This window comes from Melanerpes formicivorus, unplaced genomic scaffold (assembly GCF_026170545.1).
Source record: "Melanerpes formicivorus ecotype bairdi unplaced genomic scaffold, bMelFor1.0.p_v2 SCAF_4, whole genome shotgun sequence".
NCBI classification, from domain to species: Eukaryota; Metazoa; Chordata; class Aves; order Piciformes; family Picidae; genus Melanerpes; species Melanerpes formicivorus.
This window is the reverse complement of record NW_027142356.1, coordinates 29,870,168-29,889,592: the sequence shown is the minus strand read 5'-3', so window position 1 is coordinate 29,889,592 and position 19,425 is coordinate 29,870,168. Positions and strand designations below refer to the sequence as shown.

Below are 19,425 nucleotides of genomic sequence, written 5' to 3'. Positions count from 1 at the left end.
GGGTGGGACACGGCCGGTCGGCTGCGGAACCGTGGGAGGTGAGGTCGTGCCGTCCCCGCGCGCATGCGCGAGGCAAGGAGGCCAGGCCGCGGTGCCGCCGGTGCCCCCGCGCCCGCCGTGGGCTGCCGCGGGGAGGATGAATTGGTTGTTCCCTCTCAGCAAGGGCGGCAGCTCTTCCTCGCCCGCCGCGCCGCTGCCCCCCCTCACCAGTCTCCAGCAGCAGAAGCAGCGGCAGATCGAATCCCTACGCGGTGCCCACGCCTCGTGAGTGGCCGTGGCCGGGCAGGGGGCGGGGAGGGGGCGGCTTGTTGTCGTCCGACATGGGCCCGACACCGCCTGGGGTTCCTGCGAGGCCGCGCCGCGGTAGGGTGTCGTGCGTCCCTACACGCACACCCCGGGACGTGGTTCCGCCCCGTCCCCTCCCGGTGAGGCCCGGCCGGGTCCCGCCGGCCTCCGGCCGTGCTTGTCGCCGGTGATCAGGAAACGGAGCCTCCGCCGGCGCTGTAGCCTGGGATGGCCAAATCCCACGGTGTTTCGGGAGCGAAGGGTTCTGCTGGGGTGTGTGAGGTGGTGCCGGTGAGGCGGCCGGCGAGCGATGTGCCGCGGAGCCCCAGTGGGCTCCGGGGCAGGGGCGTGGATACGTGGCGGGATGACAGCGGGGAGACAGCGGGAAACAGGCCTACAGCGGGGAAGAAACCCGTGAGGGTTGCGAGGGCGGAGATTGGACTTGTGAAACAGAAAGCAAGGCTTGCTATCGGGGCGGCCGATGTGCCGTCCCCGCTGTCCGGGTGTTTATCGTTGTGGCCTGACCGCGTTATCTGGCGCAGATTGTCGTGCCCGGTGACACCGGCCGCTTGACCCGAATGCCATCTGAGTTATTATTCGATTTTAAAGTCCGCAAAGAGGTACAGTTTGTCTGTTCTGGAATAAAGCACTCTTTTTGGAAACTGGTTGTGAGATTGTAGTTCTTAGAAAGTTAGAGAATAAAACGCAGAGTGTGAAGGAGCTGCGTGTCGCAGTGGTCCTGTCAGCAGTGACATAGCAGCCCTGGGGGCTCTACAAACTTATCTTTCCCATGTACAGTGCTAACCTGCTAATAACCAACTGTGCTTCAGTAAGTTGTTTTAGTTATATGCTCACCAGAGACCAGCGGGTTTTTCCTGTTCAACAGCCACACTTTTTACAGCAAAACACCTTCCTTTATCCTGGGATACCCCAGCTTCTTGTATGCTGACAGGTGGTTGCCTACATCTCAGGGTTTTTTAAAGTGTTACTATTTTAAAAGGAGAGCAGCATTTCAGCATGCATCCTAGGATGTGTGTTGAAGAGGAATGATAGATGCCCACAAAACGAGCCAGAAAAAGGCAGGATGTTTTTTACTCCTGTTATACAGACACAGGGATACTTACTGTATTCCCAAATTTAATAATTGCAGATCACTCACTATCCTAATAGTTTGAATTATCACACACAAAGTATGACAGTATTTTTTCTTGTTTAAACTTAATTCTACTCAGAACCAGAAGTTTTTTGTTGGACTGGTGTTACTAGTCTTTTGTTTTACCCTTTTTTCTCTACCAAGGAGATGACCTCACTGCAGGTCATGTTGCTTTAAAAAAAAGGTGATCGGTTTTTGTCAAAGTCATCTTGCTGGAATGGTTTACTGCCAGTTTGTGCAGGCAGCGGCTCAAGCAAAGGCAAAGAAGGAACTGATCCTGCATCCAGGAATGGAAATGAGGGGTAGGGAGATGGTAGCTGCTCAAATGTAACTTGACAGCCATGTAAACTTGCCTACCCGATTGCTCATGACAAAAGCTGTGGAAAAGTGAAACAGAAATTAAGCAAGCAAAGGAGTAAACTCTGATAGTGTACAGTTTCAATAAGAGATACTTATTACTGAAAAAAGTCTGAGTACCAGTGCCTCAAGTCCTGTGTTATTTTTTACAAAGATAAGTGTACTTGCTCAAGTTTTCCAAAGTGCAAAGGCTTTTTTTGGGTGGGACTTGGTGTGCTTGCTTATGGACTCCACAGCACCACAGATCTGTAGGATAGGGATATGAGTTAAGCATTGCAACAGTGTTATTTTCTAAGAAATAATTGAGCAAATACCTTGCTAGTGGTACTCTCTCATAAGTATATTTTGTCAACCATTTGTGACTATCCCAGATGCTCCTCACTGATATGCTCAAGACAGAATTCTTGGCATGGTGTAGTTTGCTAAGCTAGGTGTGTTTTGTTTGTGTTGTCTTAGGTCATAAAGGCCCAGGTATATATGATCTGTATTTCATTAAAGTAGCTAGTCTTCCTTTTCAGGATTCCTCACAGGTTAGGAGCTTGAAAGGCTTTTTTTTTTTTTATTGCCTTTTTCCCCCCCCTCCTGTTAAAGCCCATTTTTCTTACAGTTGCTGCTGTTCTAGACACAGTTAGGAATGTGTAATTTTTCCAGTGTACCCATTCCCACTTGGCAAACAGGAAATTAAGTTCATCACTTCCAAGTTTTGCTTGAAGGAGGTTATAAACAGTTCAAACAGCTCAATTATACTCTGGATTTCTTGTTTCTCTCTCCCTGTTCTCCCCTTCCTCCTTAGTTCCTATAGGTTGTGCATGTCAATGGAGCATAAAGATATACCCTTCTCAGAAGGATTTTGTAGCAGGGTATTAAAATGCGTGACAGATGAATACAGGGAAGAAATGTGCGTGAGGGATTCCAGAGGCAATCCCTCTGTTAAGAATGAGGAGGTGGCGATTTTGGTGTGTGGTTTATCAAAGTAGAGCCCTGAACTCTGACTTAAATTCTCCTGTGCTGAAAATACCTGATAGTTTTTTTTTTTAAAAAGGATATGATTTTGCAGGCAAAGAGCAGATACTGACTTGCCTGTGAGAGGAATAAAATCAGGCTGTGGAAAGCAAGGTGCACAGCTGGATTTCCATTTGGCTCCATTTATTCCTGAAGCTCTGAAAACTAGAGTTTTACATTTTATGTGCAAATAATGCTTTGGAGGGTCACAAAACACTCCTAGCACTACATTTAATACACATTTTCAGGTGATGTGGTTTAGGTTTTCTGAGGAAGCTTAGCTGGTGGTGGATGGAAGGGCATTTTTGAAGTTGGGTGCAAAGAGGCTTTCTGGGTACACTCAGCTGCCATTATTCCCCATTGCAGCCAAACTCAGTCCCTTTAAAAGGGAGCCATAGAGGTAAAGAAGAATGTTATTAATCAGATGCAAGCAGGAAAAATCCCTAGAAGATAAATCAGTCTGCTTTTAAAGTTTGTTTTCATTATAAGATTAAGCTAATTTTCTGCCCTCCTTTCTCTTCCTGTCCCAGCTTAGCTATGTTCATATTGTCTGGAAATTCTGCTTCTGAGCCAAGTAGTGTTCTCCTTTGCATTCTTTGGGATGCTGTCTTTCAAAACAGTCTTGCTGTGTACGCAAATTGCAGAGGGCTTTGAGTATTGAAATTATCTTCCAATTAATGCAGCAGATTTAAAGCTTTTTCTCAGTAACTTGCACGTTACAGGAGGAGCAAATTTGGATTTGCTGTTAGAAGATTTCATAAGATATATATTTCTTCACTTGGTGCTTTAAGGATCTGTGTCTTGAGTGTCAGTGGATTACAGAGCTTTACATTCCTGCAAGTAGTTGTTCTTGAAAGTGCATGTGGAAATGCATAGAACTTGTTTCATGTAGAAAAAGCTATTAACTAGTAAGCTAATCTATTAATGAAGAAAGGTTGGTTCAATGGATGTCCTAATGACTGATCTGTAGGTGGTGTTGCAGGCAATACTTGGTTGTGAACCAAGTGTAATGTCTTGGCAAAGAAAATGTTTTATCAGATAAAATTTGGTGTATCAAAAGCCCACTGAGATGATGTATTAAATTAAGCCAGTAAGTGGAAAAAAATAGATTGTGTCAGATCAGTGAGTAGCAAGATTTCTCCTACTGTATTTCCTTTGCTTGTGACCATGTTTGAAGTTTAAAAGTTGAATCTACTACTTTTTGCTTTAATCATAATATTCAATATAGCATTCTGCAGCATATTACTTATTCCAGCATTTTCAGTTTTGTTCTTAAAAGCTTCTCAGAACTTAACCTAAATGCAGAGACTTGAAGTTATGCCTTTTGTTGAGTCTTTAGGCTGTTAGATTGACCATGAATTGGATGCTAATCATTTCTTCTTCAACAGCATTGCAGAAATCCAGAAAGATGTGGAATATCGACTGCCATTCACTGTAAACAACCTGACAATTAATATTAACATGTAAGTAGAACATGGTATCTCTACACATGTTTTGAAAACTAAAATAGTTCTCAAGATAAAAAGTAGTAAAGTAGTAATAGAACATAAATGGCTCCCATCTGCTAATTAATTTCAGGAACTATAACCTGGATTTGTGATAGTAGTTGTAGTGGTATGAGTGAAACTAGTTCTGTACAAGACGCAGGTGCTCAGCTGAAAGCAAAACTGTATTTTGCTGTGCTCAGCTCCTAAGAGACCTGGGTTTTTTTAGGTGAAGGTAACTAGGAGAAAATTCTTGAGGGTTTCCAGTGACTTAAAATCCTCTACAACTTAAAATGAACTTCATTAGTAATTTGCTAATATGCTGTACATCCTAACTCTTACCTCGGTGAAGCCTCTGGATTGTAATTTAAGTGATTTATTACAACTTTTCCTGTGTGTTTGCTTTGAGGGGTGCTTTTGCTCTGGCAAACATGGATGTTATTGACAAGTTTTTTATTGCTTTAGCCTGGTAACCTGCCAAATATTGTTGCAGGTTAAACTGCATTGTCTTTGTGGTAAAAACATTTGTATTGGAAGGTATTCTCGTTACACTATAGCTTTTTCTTTGGGAATGTAATTGCTTCATTGTTGTACTACCATTTTGGCCAGTAAATAAATGCCCTCTTCAGTTCTGTGTAAGTCTGATATTTTAATCTGTCTAACTTCTAATTTTGTGAGTGAATAATCCTTCTGTGTGCTTCATTCACTTTGTCGTTCCTCATAGCTCTTGATGTAGGAAAGCAAGTTTATGTAATTAATAGTACTTTTTCCTTGCATAGAAAGCTGCCTTATGCAAACTTTATCATGGGATGTAGCTGTAGTAATGATTGTTCTTGCATTTGCAGCTTGCTTCCACCTCAATTTCCTCAGGAAAAACCAGTCATCAGTGTTTTCCCACCTGTGAGACATCATCTAGTGGACAAGCAGGGAGTGTATGTGACCGGCCCATTAATAAGTAATGTATGTATCGTTTGTACCTTCAACTATGTCTGCTGTTAGTAGTAATGCATCACACTAGCTGAGTGCTAATACCTATGCTAAAAAAAGACTGGTGTACAGATCCTGAGTTCAGTAGTGTTCAATATGCTAGTATTTATTCCTCCACTGCTACCACTAACAAGTTGAGAATTCTTTGTATCAAAACCTATTTTTAAGTTATGATGGCTTAGAAAGTCCCTATCACTTTTCATGCTAGTACCAGTAGTACAATTTTTGTTTCTCTACAGCGTATTCCAAATAAGGGAGAAGGGTGCTTTAAGACTGTTTTGTAACATAGTTCTTTCTACTCTAATCCTATTAGAAACATGTCAAGGTTTTAGCTCTAATATTCTGGATTTTAATATGCTGTTCTTTTGGATTTTTCTTCCTTTGCCAGCAGGGGTATGGGTTTGTTTTTTTTTTGTGGTGGTGGTGGTGAGCTTATGACTTTTTCAGCATTGCATTAATGCATTTAGTCTCAAATCTCAGTGAGTTTTCCCTTTCTTTGTTTTCCCAAATGTAACTTGGTAACTGAGGTGGGTTTTGTCAGTTGTTTGTTAGAAATGTCATGCTGGATTGATTCTCCATTGGTAATGGAATATACAAAATACTTTTAGTTTCTGTTCAGTTCTGGGTTGCTTTGTCACTTTATTTGGAGTGTATGTATACACAGTACAGATGGTATGTCTCTGTAGTAGCTCCCTGCAGTGCTGTATAATAAACAGTCAAGTTCAGCGTATTTTGGAACTATTAGATTCCAGGCATAGTTTTTCTCCTACATTGGGTTTTGGTTTGTTTGTTTGTTCATCAGTTCACAATGCACTCAGACCTTGGAAAACTTGTTCAAAGTTTGCTGGATGAGTTTTGGAAGAATCCTCCAGTTCTGGCTCCCAGCTCAACATCATTTCCATAGTAAGTATCAGTCAATGTGATGAATGGAACTATGTCTATTAACTTCTGTTTCACCTCTTGAAAAAAAAAAAAAAGTATTAGGATGGTAGGAAGAGGAATAATAGAGTGGCTGTATTGGGAGACATAAATTCCCTGCCCTTGCACAATTTAATGTGCATGCTTGATAGCTGTTTTGAGGGGAAAAAACCCGCTAGCTTTCATTGGAGTTACTCTTGTCAACTTGTCAACTTGCTGATGTTAATTTACATGCTCCTTTTTTCTTGGAAAGGAATAAATGCTTACACTGTTAGATGCAGTCTGGAATTTGATGTAGGTAATGATCTGAGCAGTTGTGTTTCTTCAATATTCTCTTCATAATCTCCCAGGCTTCGAGACAGGCTCTGTTGCGCAACAGAAATTGTGCCATTTAAATAACTCTATTAAATATGCAAAAGCAAGCTGAGACATTATAGCTTTACCAGTACAGCTATGGTTCTCATGGCTGCCTATACTGAGTTCAGCTGCAGCTGTCATTTTAAAATAAATAATTCATGTTATTTAGAAGTAATCAGGTGTGTGTTGCCCAAGCTGTTAAATGCCATGCCGTAATTAAGAACTAATGTATGACACAGATGCATTTTCAGGACTTTTAGATGGGAACAATTCAAATTTATACTCTCATCATTTTTTTTTTCAGAAGTAATTTTCTTATAATTAAGAGTGTGAGTGTGTATTTGGCTGCTCCCCAAGAATGTAGTTTAATGGGTTTGTATATTATGCTGCAGTAGAAGACATAAAGTAAGCTTCCTATGTTGGAAGTAACTGAGAACAGCATATGCAAAATGTATGGTCATTTAAAAATTCAGTCTTCTGTCTTGTATGCAGTCTAGTAATTATAATTCAAATTGTAAGAAAGATGCTCTGAGCAGTTGGTTGTTCATGATTACATTTGTTTGGTTTTTAGCCTTTTCAACAAACCAGCTGGAATGCCTCCTTACGCTCCTCAGGGGTTTCCATTTCTTCCTCCATACCCACCTCAAGAAACTAATAGAACAATGGCAGCTGTGCCTGTTGCTGAATCAGTTTCTTCAAGCTACACTACAGACAAGCCTGCTGCTCCCTCTTACGGTGTCATTGCTGATCTGCCACTACCTGTTCCGACAGCAGCAGTGCTTCAGGTCTGTGCACTGAATTTTGCTACTAAAGCTATCAGACACTGGGTGTAACTTCCCTGAAGGGCACAAAGGGTATTGCCACAAAACGCAAGGGAAAAGTCTAAGTGACTACACTTCATTGTTTTGCTGGTGCTAGGAAGATGAAACTGTAGTTCTGGCTTTAGAACCATAGAAGTGTTGAGGTTGGAAGAGACCTTTGAGATCATCAAGTCCAACCGATGAAAAGTTTTTTTAGAACAAATTTGAAGTCAGAGCAGCAAGTTTGTCTTTCTGAATTTCAGTGAAATTAGTGTTACAATAAATATCTCTGAATCTACTTTCTGGAGCTGCACTCCCCCACTGTGCAGCTGTGACTGTTTCTCAAGCCACAGAAAATGTGATCCTTTTCTCTATGTGGGATTTCCCGTCCAGAACCTACCAGGTGAGAATGATGTGCAGTCTTAAGCCTTCGTGTGTAACTATTTCCTGTTCTCATGCTCAGAATAGCTTCTTTTCATAGATCTTGTATGTGTGTACTTACAAACTCCCTCTCACTGAGGTACTCTGGAAGGATTTTCTTTCCTTTGTTTTTTTTTTTCCTTAATGTCCTCCAAAACCTTTCTTATCTAAATGTTTAATATTTCATTACATTTTGTCTTTAGAACAAAAGCTTTCCTCATCTTGGAAGAGAGTTTTCTGACTGTGTAGTATTTAAAGTCTCTACATTCCATGAAGGCAGATTTTTTTTTCCTTGTCTAAAAGCTTTTTTTTTTTTTTCCCCCAAAGGATTACAGCTTTAAAAGTACAGCTTTAAAAGCCACATGAAAGAGATCAAAATACAAATCTCATTATTTTTTTTTCCTCACTTCGCTGAGTTATACTCCTGTGTGTTTTCCTGGGTCATCCAGCTGTTGTCATATAGTTTCATAGTTTCATTCAGGGTTGGAAGGGACCACACGGATCATCTAGTTCCAACCCCCCTGCCATGGGCAGGGACACCCCACACTGGATCAGGCTGGACAGAGCCTCATCCAGCCTGCTCTTAAACAGCCCCAGGGACGGGGCCTCAACCACCTGCCTGGACAACCCATTCCAGGGTCTCACCACTCTCATGGTGAAGAACTTCCTCCTCACATCTAGCCTGAATCTCCCCACCTCCAGCTTCATTCCATTCCCCCTAGTCCTATCACTACCTGAGATCCTGAGAAGTCCCTCCCCAGCCTTCCTGTAGGCCCCCTTCAGATACTGGAAGGCCACAATTAGGTCACCTCAGAGCCTTCTCTTCTGCAGACTGAACAACCCCAACTCCTTCAGTCTGTCCTCATAGGAGAAGTGCTCCAGCCCTCTGATCATCCTTGTGGCCCTTCTCTGGACACGTTCCAGCACCTCCACATCCCTCTTGTAATAGGGGCTCCAGAACTGGACACAGTACTCCAGGTGGGGTCTCACCAGGGCTGAGTAGAGGGGGAGGATCACCTCCCTCTACCTGCTAGCCACACTTCTCCTAATGCAGCCCAGGATCTGATTGGCTTTGCGGGCTGCAAGTGCACATTGAGAGCTCCTGTTGAGCTTCTTGTCCACCAGCACCCCCAAGTCTCTCTCCTCAGGGCTGCTTTCCAGCCAGTCACTGCCCAGCCTGTATTTGTGCCTGGGATTGCCTCGACCCAGATGCAGGACCCTACACTTGTTCTTATTGAGCCTCATGAGGTTGGCTTGTGCCCATCTTGACAGGCTGGAGAGGTCATTTCTTCCAAAATTGACTCCTCTTTTGTAACACGCCACCCCAAGCATCCCCAAGTATTTTGTTGCTGTGGTTGAGTCAAGACATCTGTTCAGAGACATAGTGCTTCTGCTTCCTACTGCTTTTCCTACTTTTCTCGTTGCTGGCAAACACTTCTCTCCCGTTTTGGATTAATCAGGTTAAATATCAAGAAATTGCTCTTCAAAACTCTACTGAACATTTCCAAACTTCTATTTAGGTTGGCCAGAATGGATTTACTTACAAGATGCCTGATATTCCTGATGCATTTCCAGAACTCTCAGAACTAAGGTAAATTTTCAGAAGGAGGCAAACCTTTCCATAGACTTGAAAAGGCAATCACTGCTGGTCTGTAGGTGATTTTTGTCAGAAGTCTGTGTATGTGCCTGAAAAGCTTTGGTAGAAATCATAAGTAGGAGAGCTAACACTTGACAAACTTGTAGAATCAGAAAGGAAGCCAGCCATGTAGTCAGATACACTGCTGGCTTAGAGTTGTGTTGGCAGGAATGGCATTTTAACATTCAGTACCAGGAAAACCATTTATTGTTACTTTTTCAAACCCTTAGTTTGCTGCTGCCTTGCCAGGGACTTAGTTTACCAATACAACGAGGGTGACTTGTGAAAGAAGGAAAGGAGACAGGGAAAGGGAATTGAGACTAGTTTACAAATTACATTCTCTTAAATTCAAGAGGACTGTAGAGTGGTTTAAGCAGGGGACTACTCTGTGAGTGGCTCATCATGTGCAGACAGGTTGAGGTGCTAAATAAATTATGTGCAGGGTATCCTATGGCAAATCACTTTCAGAGCTAAACACTTTACACACAAACTACAGAAACGTTTTCTCTCAGTGAAGCATGTGATCCCTCTTCAAAAACATGTTTTGAAAGGAGCAAACACTGCAGAATTGATGATTGAGGGGAGGGGTGGAAAAGTGTGAGAATCCTATCAGCAACAAGGTTGGAGAAGAAGCAGGGTGAGGTGCTCCAAGTGTACGTAGCACATGGAGAGGACTGTGCTGGAGCAGATCTCCATGCTGCAGTCCATGGAGGACCCCACATTGAAGCAGGTGGATATGCCCTGAAGGAAACTGCAGTCATAGAGAATCCACACTGGAGCAGGTTTTCTTGCCAGAAACTGCAGTTTGTAGAGGGACCCATGCTGATGCAGTGGGAAAGTGTAAGGGGGAAGGAGCAGCAGAGACAAACTTAGGGACTGACTGCAACACCTGCAATCCTCCCCCTTCCCTGTGCTGCTTGGGCAGAGATGGGTAGAGGTGAAGTTGAGCCTGTTGAAAATAGAGGCGAGATATTTTTGTCTTACTGTCCAGTTCTCAACTATAATTTGCAATAAATTAATTTTCCTAACTCAAGTGTGTTTTGCCTGTGATTGTAATCGGTAAGTAATCTCCCTGTCTTCATCTTGACCCACAAGCTGAGGAGGGGGCTGAGAGGGCAGCTTGGCAGGACATCTGGGTAGCTGGCCAAGGTTAACCCATTGTAGCAGTATTAAAAAACACTTTATAGAAAGTAAGGCTTGAAATAGATACTTAATACACTGCGGGTAGTGGAGCCCACAAACCAGGAGAAGGAGGGAAAATAAGATGGCAAGTGTTGTGTTTCTGTGAAGTCAAACAATAAATGCCTCAAGCATTTGACAGAAATCAGTAACTTTACACATAGTTTGCTGCTAGCCTAAAATCTGCTTGCTTTCTGTTTGAATATAGTATATCACAGCTGACCAGTATGAATGAGCAAGAGGAAGTGTTACTGGAACAGTTTGTGACTCTCCCACAACTGAAGCAAGTCATTACGGACAGAGATGAGTTAGTGAAAAGCATTGAAGAGCTGGCAAGTAAGATGTCAAAACTTTAGCATCTGTGGCTGTGTTCTGCACATTGAAGCCTTTAAAACAAAAAAAAGGTAGTAATAGTGACTTTCTTTCACAGAAAAAAACTTGTTGCTGGAGCCAAGTCTCGAGGCAAAAAGACAAACAGTGTTGGATAAAGTAAGTGAACAATCACATCTTTTTCAGGAATATTAATTGTAATACTCTGGTTTTATCAGGGGAAAACCATTCTTTTTCTTCTTCTTTCCAGTATGAGCAACTCACACAGATGAAAGCAGCCTTTGAAAAGAAGATGCAAAGACAGCATGAACTGAGTGAGGTATAATATAAGAATATTGCATGTTTAACAAAGCTGATGTTTTGATTTCTGTCTTTATTCACAAAGAATATTCTTCTGGTTAAACTATTTTATATGGAATAAGATTCACTTCAAGTATGAAATAAAATGGGATGAAGTACCAAACAGTTTGAAAGCAAAACAGTGTTCCTGTCGTGCTACTGTTTTTTTTAGGCTGGGTGGGTTTTTTAATGCTGCAGTAGAATCATAGAATCAGTCAGGGTTGGAAGGGACCACAAGGATCATCTAGTTCCAACGCCCCTGCCATGGGCAGGGACACCCCACACTAGATCAGGCTGGCCAGAGCCTCATCCAGCCCAGTCTTAAACACCTCCAGCGATGGGGCCTCAACCACCTCCCTGGACAACCCATTCCAGGGCTTCACCACTCTCACGGTGAAGAACTTCTTCCTCAGAAGCTAAGTTGGAAGGAGGGAGTGTTGTTGAGCATTTAGATTTCTTCTTAAGTACTATCTTGGGTCAAACCAGTTTCAAGAATAGGGTGGCAGCCCATCTTGAGTAGTTGCTTTTTCCTTGTCTTCCTCTCTACAGCCATTTCAAGGGTATTTAATAGCTAGGCAGTAAGTGTTGTGGGTTTTCTACCATTTTATGCTTCTCAGGTTCACTACTGTCTTTCAAAAGTAGATGCTATTTATTGAGGAGACTTGAAATGCTAGTTCTACTTACAAGTCATGTACTCAAGAACCTGTCAGATTTCCAAGTTTGGTGTTCTCCACAGTGGAGGGTAAACGTTGAAAAGCTTCATACATTTGGGAGAAGGATTGTGAATCAAAATCTAAACTAGCAGTGCTTTTATCACACTGAATCCTTTCTACTTTAACAAACTATGCTGCTTCTTGGAGATGAAGCTTCACCTGGTCACTTAGCCTTTTATGTAGTAATAATAATGCTCTGTTCATCATTTATCTTTCTCCTTGGAAATGTAGATTTTTCATGGACAGTTTAATACTACATAGGAGTTTTTTATTTTCTTAGAGTTGCAGTCCAAGTGCTCTGCAAGCCAGACTGAAAGTAGCTGCTCATGAAGCTGAAGAGGAATCTGACACTATTGCAGAAGACTTCTTGGAAGGCAAAACAGAAATAGATGACTTTCTTAGTAGTTTCATGGAAAAGAGAACGGTATGTAATACACAAATCATTCTAATCTGACAGGTGGAGAACACATAATGAATAAAGTTAAGACAGAGTTTCAGCAGTTCTGTGATACAGAACTGTGCTTTAGTAATCTCCAACAGAAGCTTCAGTCTACTTTGAATGTAATCTGCATTCTGAAGGCACATGTTTTCAAGACAGGAGGGCAAAGGTCTCCTGCATTAGAACCTAGTCACGTGTGTTTGCAGGTATTTTTGTTCCGCTTTCTTCTACATCTTTTATAGATATAGGGAAGGTGGCCACATGGACTATTTAAATGACAGTGTTCATTTTAAATCTATGTCAACATAGAATGACACATTAAGCAACCTTAATGTTTATTGAACTTCTGTAATTATTCTGTTGATGGCTATCATTGAATAAGTAGATGTTGAGACTCAGAAACTACCGTTCTTGCTCATGCTATGACAAGAGCAACTTGCTGAGCAGTGTACCTCTCTTTAAAGATGCCTAATAAGTGCATTTCATTTTTCTGTTGTAAGCAAGTATGGGTGGAATAATGTTATACATACATAGAATTATACATAGAATAAACCAGGTTGGAAGAGACCTTCAAGATCATTGCGTCCAACCCATCAACCAATCCAACCCACCTAAATAACTAACCCATGGCACCAAGCACCCCATCAAGTCTCCTCCTGAACACCTCCAATGATGGCGACTCTACCACCTCCCCAGGCAGCCCATTCCAATGGGCAATCACTCTTTCTGTATAGAACTTCTTCCTAACATCCAACCTGAACCTCCCCTGGCACAGCCTGAGACTGTGTCCTCTTGTTCTGGTACTGGCTGCCTGGGGGAAGAGACCATCATCCACCTGTCTACAACCTCCCTTCAGGTAGTTGTAGAGAGTAATAAGGTCACCCCTGAGTCTCCTCTTCTCCAGGCTAAGCAATCCCAGCTCCCTCAGTCTTTCCTCATAGGGCTTGTGTTCCAAACCCCTCACCAACTTCCTTGCCCTTCTCTGGATTTTTTCCAGCAAGTCAACATCCTTCCTAAAGTGAGGGGCCCAGAACAATATCATCCGGGCTGAGGCTTGGAAGGCAGAGTGGTCCATAGGGCTTTCTGTTCTTGAAGAGCATGCAAAGGAGCTAAATCATGAGAGAGAAACTATAGCATGTGTTATTAAAAGAATTCACTCTTCCTGTGCCTTGTTTTGTAGCTCTGCCACTGTAGACGAGCCAAAGAGGAAAAACTTCAACAGGCAATAGCGATGCACAGCCAATTCCATGCTCCACTATAGGTAAATTGCTGATTTAATCTTTGTGGCAAACTGGTTGGTTTGTTTGGTTTAGACTGTTTTTATCATGTGGGGGTTTTTTGTTTGGTTGGGTTTTGTTTGGTTTGGTTGTGGCGGTTTTTTTGTTGGGTTTGTTTGGGGTTTTTGTTTGTATTTGCTGTTGTTTGTTTGGTGGTGGTGGTGGTTTTGATTTTGATTTTTTACAATTTCATAGTATCATAGTATCATTCAGGGTTGGAAGGGACCACAAGGATCATCTAGTTCCAACCCCCCTGCCATGGGCAGGGACACCCCACACTAGATCAGCCTGGCCAGAGCCTCATCCAGCCTGGGCTTAAACACCCCCAGGGACGGGGCCTCCACCACCTCCCTGGACAACCCATTCCAGGGTTTCACCACTCTCATGGTGAAGAACTTCCTCCTCACATCTAGCCTGAATCTCCCCACCTCCAGCTTCATTCCATTCCCCCTAGTCCTATCACTACCTGAGATCCTGAGAAGTCCCTCCCCAGCCTTCCTGTAGGCCCCCTTCAGATACTGGAAGGCCACAATTAGGTCACCTCAGAGCCTTCTCTTCTGCAGACTGAACAGCCCCAACTCCTTCAGTCTGTCCTCATAGGAGAGGTGCTCCAGCCCTCTGATCATCCTTGTGGCCCTTCTCTGGACACACTCCAGCACCTCCACATGCCTCTTGTAATAGGGGCTCCAGAACTGGAGGCAGTACTCCAGGTGGGGTCTCACCAGGGCTGAGTAGAGGGGGAGGATCACCTCCCTTGACCTGCTGGCCACACTTCTCCTGATGCAGCCCAGGATCTGATTGGCTTTGCGGGCTGCAAGTGCACACTGAGAGCTCATGTTGAGCTTCTTGTCCACCAGCACCCCCAAGTCTCTCTCCTCAGGGCTGCTTTCCAGCCAGTCACTGCCCAGCCTGGATTTGTGCCTGGGATTGCTTCGACCCAGATGCAGGACCCTGCACTTGCTCTTATTGAACTTCATGAGGTTGCCTTGCGCCCACCTCTCCAGCCTGTCAAGGTCCCTCTGGATGGCCTCCCTTCCCTCCAGCGTGTCTGCTGCACCACACAGCTTGGTGTCATCAGCAAACTTGCTGAGGGTGCACTCAATGCCACTGTCCATGTCACCCACAAAGATGTTGAACAAGCCTGGTCCCAGGACTGATCCCTGAGGGTCTCCACTTGTCACTGGCCTCCACTGGGACATGAACTGACATTTATGTCAGTCTCCCACACTTACAAACCTCTAACTGCAAGTGGATTTGTTGCAATGCTTAGTGTTCTAATCATGTTCTGTCTGGAAATCAAGCATGTACCACATCTGTGGTTAGTTGTATGTGAAACGTAACTTCGGGAGGAGTTGCCATACCTAACTATGGGAATTTATCTTTACAGACTTCCTGCAAACTACACCTGCCAAGAGAACGAGTGACAAACCCAATAAAGCACACTTTTTAATGACTATTATTTGCAAATAAGCATTTCATCTTATATGGTTGTATTTATAGAAGAGATTGTATACAGAGTTGGGATGGTTTTTGTATAAATTAGAACGAATGTCTCTTTATATTCTCATTGTACTCAAGAACCCTTCTATTGCAATCTTTGCACTAATTTCTTGTATTTATTGTTGATAGTTCTTATTATATTTGAGTTCCTGCTGCTATCCTCCATTCATCAGAGATTAAATATCTAAACATGTAATTTTGACTAGCTTTTTACATTTTTATAAAGACATGATTAATATCTTTTGTATTTTGAACTTTAAACATAGATTTGGCTTTGGTCTGTGGAAGTGTGAGGTAACTGGTGGCAGGACTTTGGAGACTGAAGAAGTTCACGATTGGAGATTGGCAGTGGATTCACAGGCTGTCTTTTCTTGAAGCCAAAATGTTAAAGAACAAATTTTTTTGTTACTTTAAAGTAATAATACAAAACTTAAGTATGGCCTGTATTGTGTTTTGGATAAGTAGATTTGGATTCAGAAAAGGATGTGTTGGAACAAATTATATTGGGATCAAAATAGAGTAAATGGTCTCTGCATAAAGTTGGTATGTTGCTTAGTAGCACTGATGCACTTGATTTCAGGAGTGGCTTGGTACCTACCACTGTCATTAAACACAGTTTTCCTCTTAACAATTTCATATTTGTGTTTGCTTAAAAACTAATCAAGTCACCTACCAGTTTCTGTTTTAGGCAATATGAACATGTTCATCGTGTGAGGAACTCCAGAGCACTTTACAAAAACTGGTTCTGAATCTCTTTGTGAAGTAGCAGTTGTTTTCTTCCTAATTTTAAGGAGCAAAGAAACTGATTTGGCTGCAGTTGCATAATGTGTTACGTTAAGGCCAGTGATAGAATTTGGGAGTGAGACTTAATTTTGCTTTTTAGGCTCTGAATCTTGCCTCTGGTGAGCTAATTTTTTTGTTGTTGTTGTTTGTTTGTTTGGGTTTTTTGTTGGTTTTTGGTAAGGATGAGGATATCTCTGGTGAGAATGGCTAAGAACAAGTGCAGTATTCTATGGGAGAAAAACACAGCCCTTAGGTACATTCTCTCTTGTACTTGCAAAATACATAACTCTTTTTCTTACCCTTGCCAGTGCATTGGATTTGCATTGAGACAGCCAAATTCTAGAAGAACTGACTTAAGAAAGATAAATCAGATAAACCACTGATTCAGTGATGTGTGGGGAATCCTGCTTCTTTCTTGTCAGGAAGCAGTCTGAAGATAAACCTCTTAGCCAAGACACTGCCCCTCTGTTACGTAGTTAGGGTCACAGATCATCCCAGGTTCAAGTCTCAAACTGAAGCATCTCAGTCCAAGCGAGTACTTTTCTGTATTACTAATCTTCAGTCAGTCCTAAATGTTTTCTGTAAAAATGCAGTATTTCTTCTAAATTGAGGAGAAGTGAGTAAATTTGGGGTTAGAAAAACCACGTAAGCGGAAGAAACCTGTCCACAGGCTAGTGAATCTTCAGGTGGGGCTTTAGTCTCAGCTCTCTCATTCTTCACAGTACTGTATTTGTCTGTCTTAAGCTGCTGCCTTTCAGGATGAGCAAATACTGATACTTGAATGAAATTTTCTTTCTAAAGCTAGTCCAAATTCTGAGATTAGATGTCACAAGAAAACAGAACTATGGTCCAAAGGAAAAGATACTCAAGGGCCTGAAAAAATAAACAGGTTCTAAGTGCTATGGTTAAGCAGTAATTTCAGGCTATCTTCTACTGACTGTATATAATCCTGTTGTATATTGACATAGCACTTCTGCTGATGAGCTGATTAAAGCCCTAATTAAAAATGAGGTTGCATAGGTTCCCAAGTCATTCTGGACTTGTGTCCCTGAGTAGTGTGATTTATGCTGCTCTAGAGCAGAATTAGATCTAAGTCACTTGTGTTCCCTTCTTGACAAACTATTCTTTTTGTGCTCTGTGTGAAGTTATTTTGGGTCTTCTTCTGAGTATCTACCTAACAATCTGAAAGACTTGACACACACTTCTGTACAGGGCTGGGTTTTTTGTTGTTTCTTCCTGTGAGCTGAGAAAGGAGCAGATGATCTAACTAACATTTGGTGCTATTCCTGAGTTGGGCTACTATCTTCTTTATACATTCTGCAGTGGCATGGAATAACAGACTTCTATCTTCATCTGCATCCTCCTGTTGAATGTTGTGTGGTGTATTGTGGTGCTCTACTGTGACTGAACTCTCTAGCCAGGTCACCTTCAGGGTATTTGCAGTACAAGTTCTCAACACTTCAGCTTTTCCTCCTATGTTACTTTTGTGAGCAAATTTATGTATTCAGGGCTTCTCTATAGAATCCTTCTGATACTGGTGGAGTAGAGTCTAGAAAATGTCACTTTTCAATGCAGGTTCTTAGTACAGTGGTTCTTGTTCAGGGATATGAAAGTTTAAGGTCTTTTTTTATCCCTTTCTTTTCTCTCCTCCAAATCATTCCAGTTTTTTAGCCCCCTTTGCAGTCACAAACCCATGTCTTAGAAAAGAAGCAGAGAGGTCCTTGTATTCAGCAATAGTGTACTGGGTAAACTAGAAGTATCCTGTCATGTGCAAGAATGGCCAGCCTATTTCTGACCTTCACAGAACAAGCCAACCTTCTGGTTTGGTGGTGGTTTTGGTTTTGTGGTTTTTTTGTTTGTTTGTTTCATGGTTGATTTTTTCCACAGTATCACTAAGGTTGGAAGAGACCTGGAGGATCACCGAGTCCAACCTGTCACCACAGACCTCATGACTAGTCCTTAGCAGCAAGTGCCACGATTTGTTTTGTTCTATGCTGGTTGTGCCAAATGGAACATTTTTCCATACAGGCAATCTTCTTATTTTCACCACAAGACTTTTAGCACACTGGTAACACCATCAGAGTTAGGTTTTTTGACTTCTAACACATTCCCTACCTTATCTTGCCAAAATGTGGCATATAGGTGCAAATCCAGCTTTAAACACTTCCCTTTGAAGTGTAAGAGAATACCAGCTGCTGTTAGGCACATACTCTAAAATCTTTTGAAACATTCCAAGTGACATCTTATGTGATCTGGGATAGTAGGCTACACACAGTGACCATTTCTGGAGAGCCTTAGATGATGTCATGCTCATGCTGAGGTGTTCTGCCAAGGGGGAAAAGGAAATCAGTGAGTGACAAATACAAGAGTAAGGAGCTAGCTTGTTTCTGGTGTTGGAGTAGTTTGGGCTGGGGATTGAGGTTGCATTCAGTATTGTAACTATTAGTTGAATGTGGATTTTGCCTGATTTTAATACCTAATCTTAACTGCTGTATGTTTTCTGTAGCTGAATTTAGGTCTCTTGTTCCTCCCTCCAGTGACTACTTAAATCTAGAACTGAATTTTCCAAATTGCAGTTCTAACTGAGAAAGACCAGAGAAACTTTAAAATACGTTTGCTATCAAGTAGGTTTTGTTTTGGGGTGGTTTTGTTACACAGTTGTTGTTTAATGATACATTCTGCTGGGGCTTATAGAAGAAAGTTTCATTCTATTTCACAGTGCATTTGAGATGCTAACCTTTCTGAAAGATGGGCATTATCAGGTATGTTCAGTTATGCTAGCCAGCACTGCAAGCAAGAGACTAACATGAAGATAGTTCTGAGCAGTATCTAGTGCTCTGCTATAGCTCTGTTGTTTGCTCCCTACATGTTCCTGCAGCCTTGCCACTTTGGACCTTAACCAAATGCAGAAGGTAGAAATCTTGTAGTCTATCTTGACTCTTGCTACTCACGTCAAAGATTAGAGTAAGTCTTTCTGAAAGATCTATTTAAGAGACCTGCAGGTAAAACTACATTAAAACTGGCAACAAGGTTAACTCAGTTATCACAGCCTTGCTTTGTACATTATTCCAAACAGTAAATAATGTTAAACTTGTAAATAAAGGCTTTGGGATTTCTAATACTTTGTGCAGTTGTCTACTTTAGGGATAGAGTTAGGCATTGCATTGCAGGACTTCTTGCTCAACACAGTATTGTGCTGGAAATGGATGCAGTAAGCTACTCAAGGACAAAACTTTGTGTGTGTAGTGATTTGAGCTTTTGCTGTTTAACCATTTCAGCAGCAGTAATGCTTGGAGCTACCTTCACTAAAGTGGGCTTTGAAAACCAATACTGCATCTCTAGGTACTGCTTTTGTAAATGCCTTGTTTTGGTCAGATCCTATAAGAGAGAAAATCTTTGAGCTTTAATTAAAGATATAAAGATATCAAAGATACGAAGATATCAATAATACCTTAGCATAAAGAAA

General features: G+C 42.1%; 1 protein-coding gene across 1 annotated transcript; it reads left to right on the top strand.

Moving 5' to 3' along the window:
- Positions 1-2: 2 nt before the first annotated feature.
- VPS37A (VPS37A subunit of ESCRT-I) lies at positions 3-19,080 on the top strand. Its single transcript, XM_068137510.1, has 12 exons — positions 3-264; positions 4,186-4,260; positions 5,127-5,241; positions 6,071-6,171; positions 7,115-7,328; positions 9,284-9,354; positions 10,787-10,914; positions 11,009-11,067; positions 11,159-11,227; positions 12,241-12,384; positions 13,580-13,660; positions 15,064-19,080. The coding sequence occupies exons 1-11, from the start codon at positions 137-139 to the stop codon at positions 13,658-13,660; spliced, it is 1,185 nt and encodes a 394-aa protein (XP_067993611.1). The 5' UTR covers positions 3-136; the 3' UTR covers positions 15,064-19,080.
- Positions 19,081-19,425: the final 345 nt, after the last annotated feature.

What these genes read in the sequence shown, in the direction of transcription:
- VPS37A (XM_068137510.1), top strand. Translation starts at nt 137, where the DNA reads ATGAATTGGTTGTTCCCTCTCAGCAAGGGCGGCAGCTCTTCCTCGCCC. An exon ending in CGACAGCAGCAGTGCTTCAG is followed by an intron (nt 7,329 to 9,283) that starts GTCTGTGCACTG and finishes ACTTCTATTTAG; the next exon opens with GTTGGCCAGAATGGATTTAC. An exon ending in GACAGCATGAACTGAGTGAG is followed by an intron (nt 11,228 to 12,240) that starts GTATAATATAAG and finishes TTATTTTCTTAG; the next exon opens with AGTTGCAGTCCAAGTGCTCT.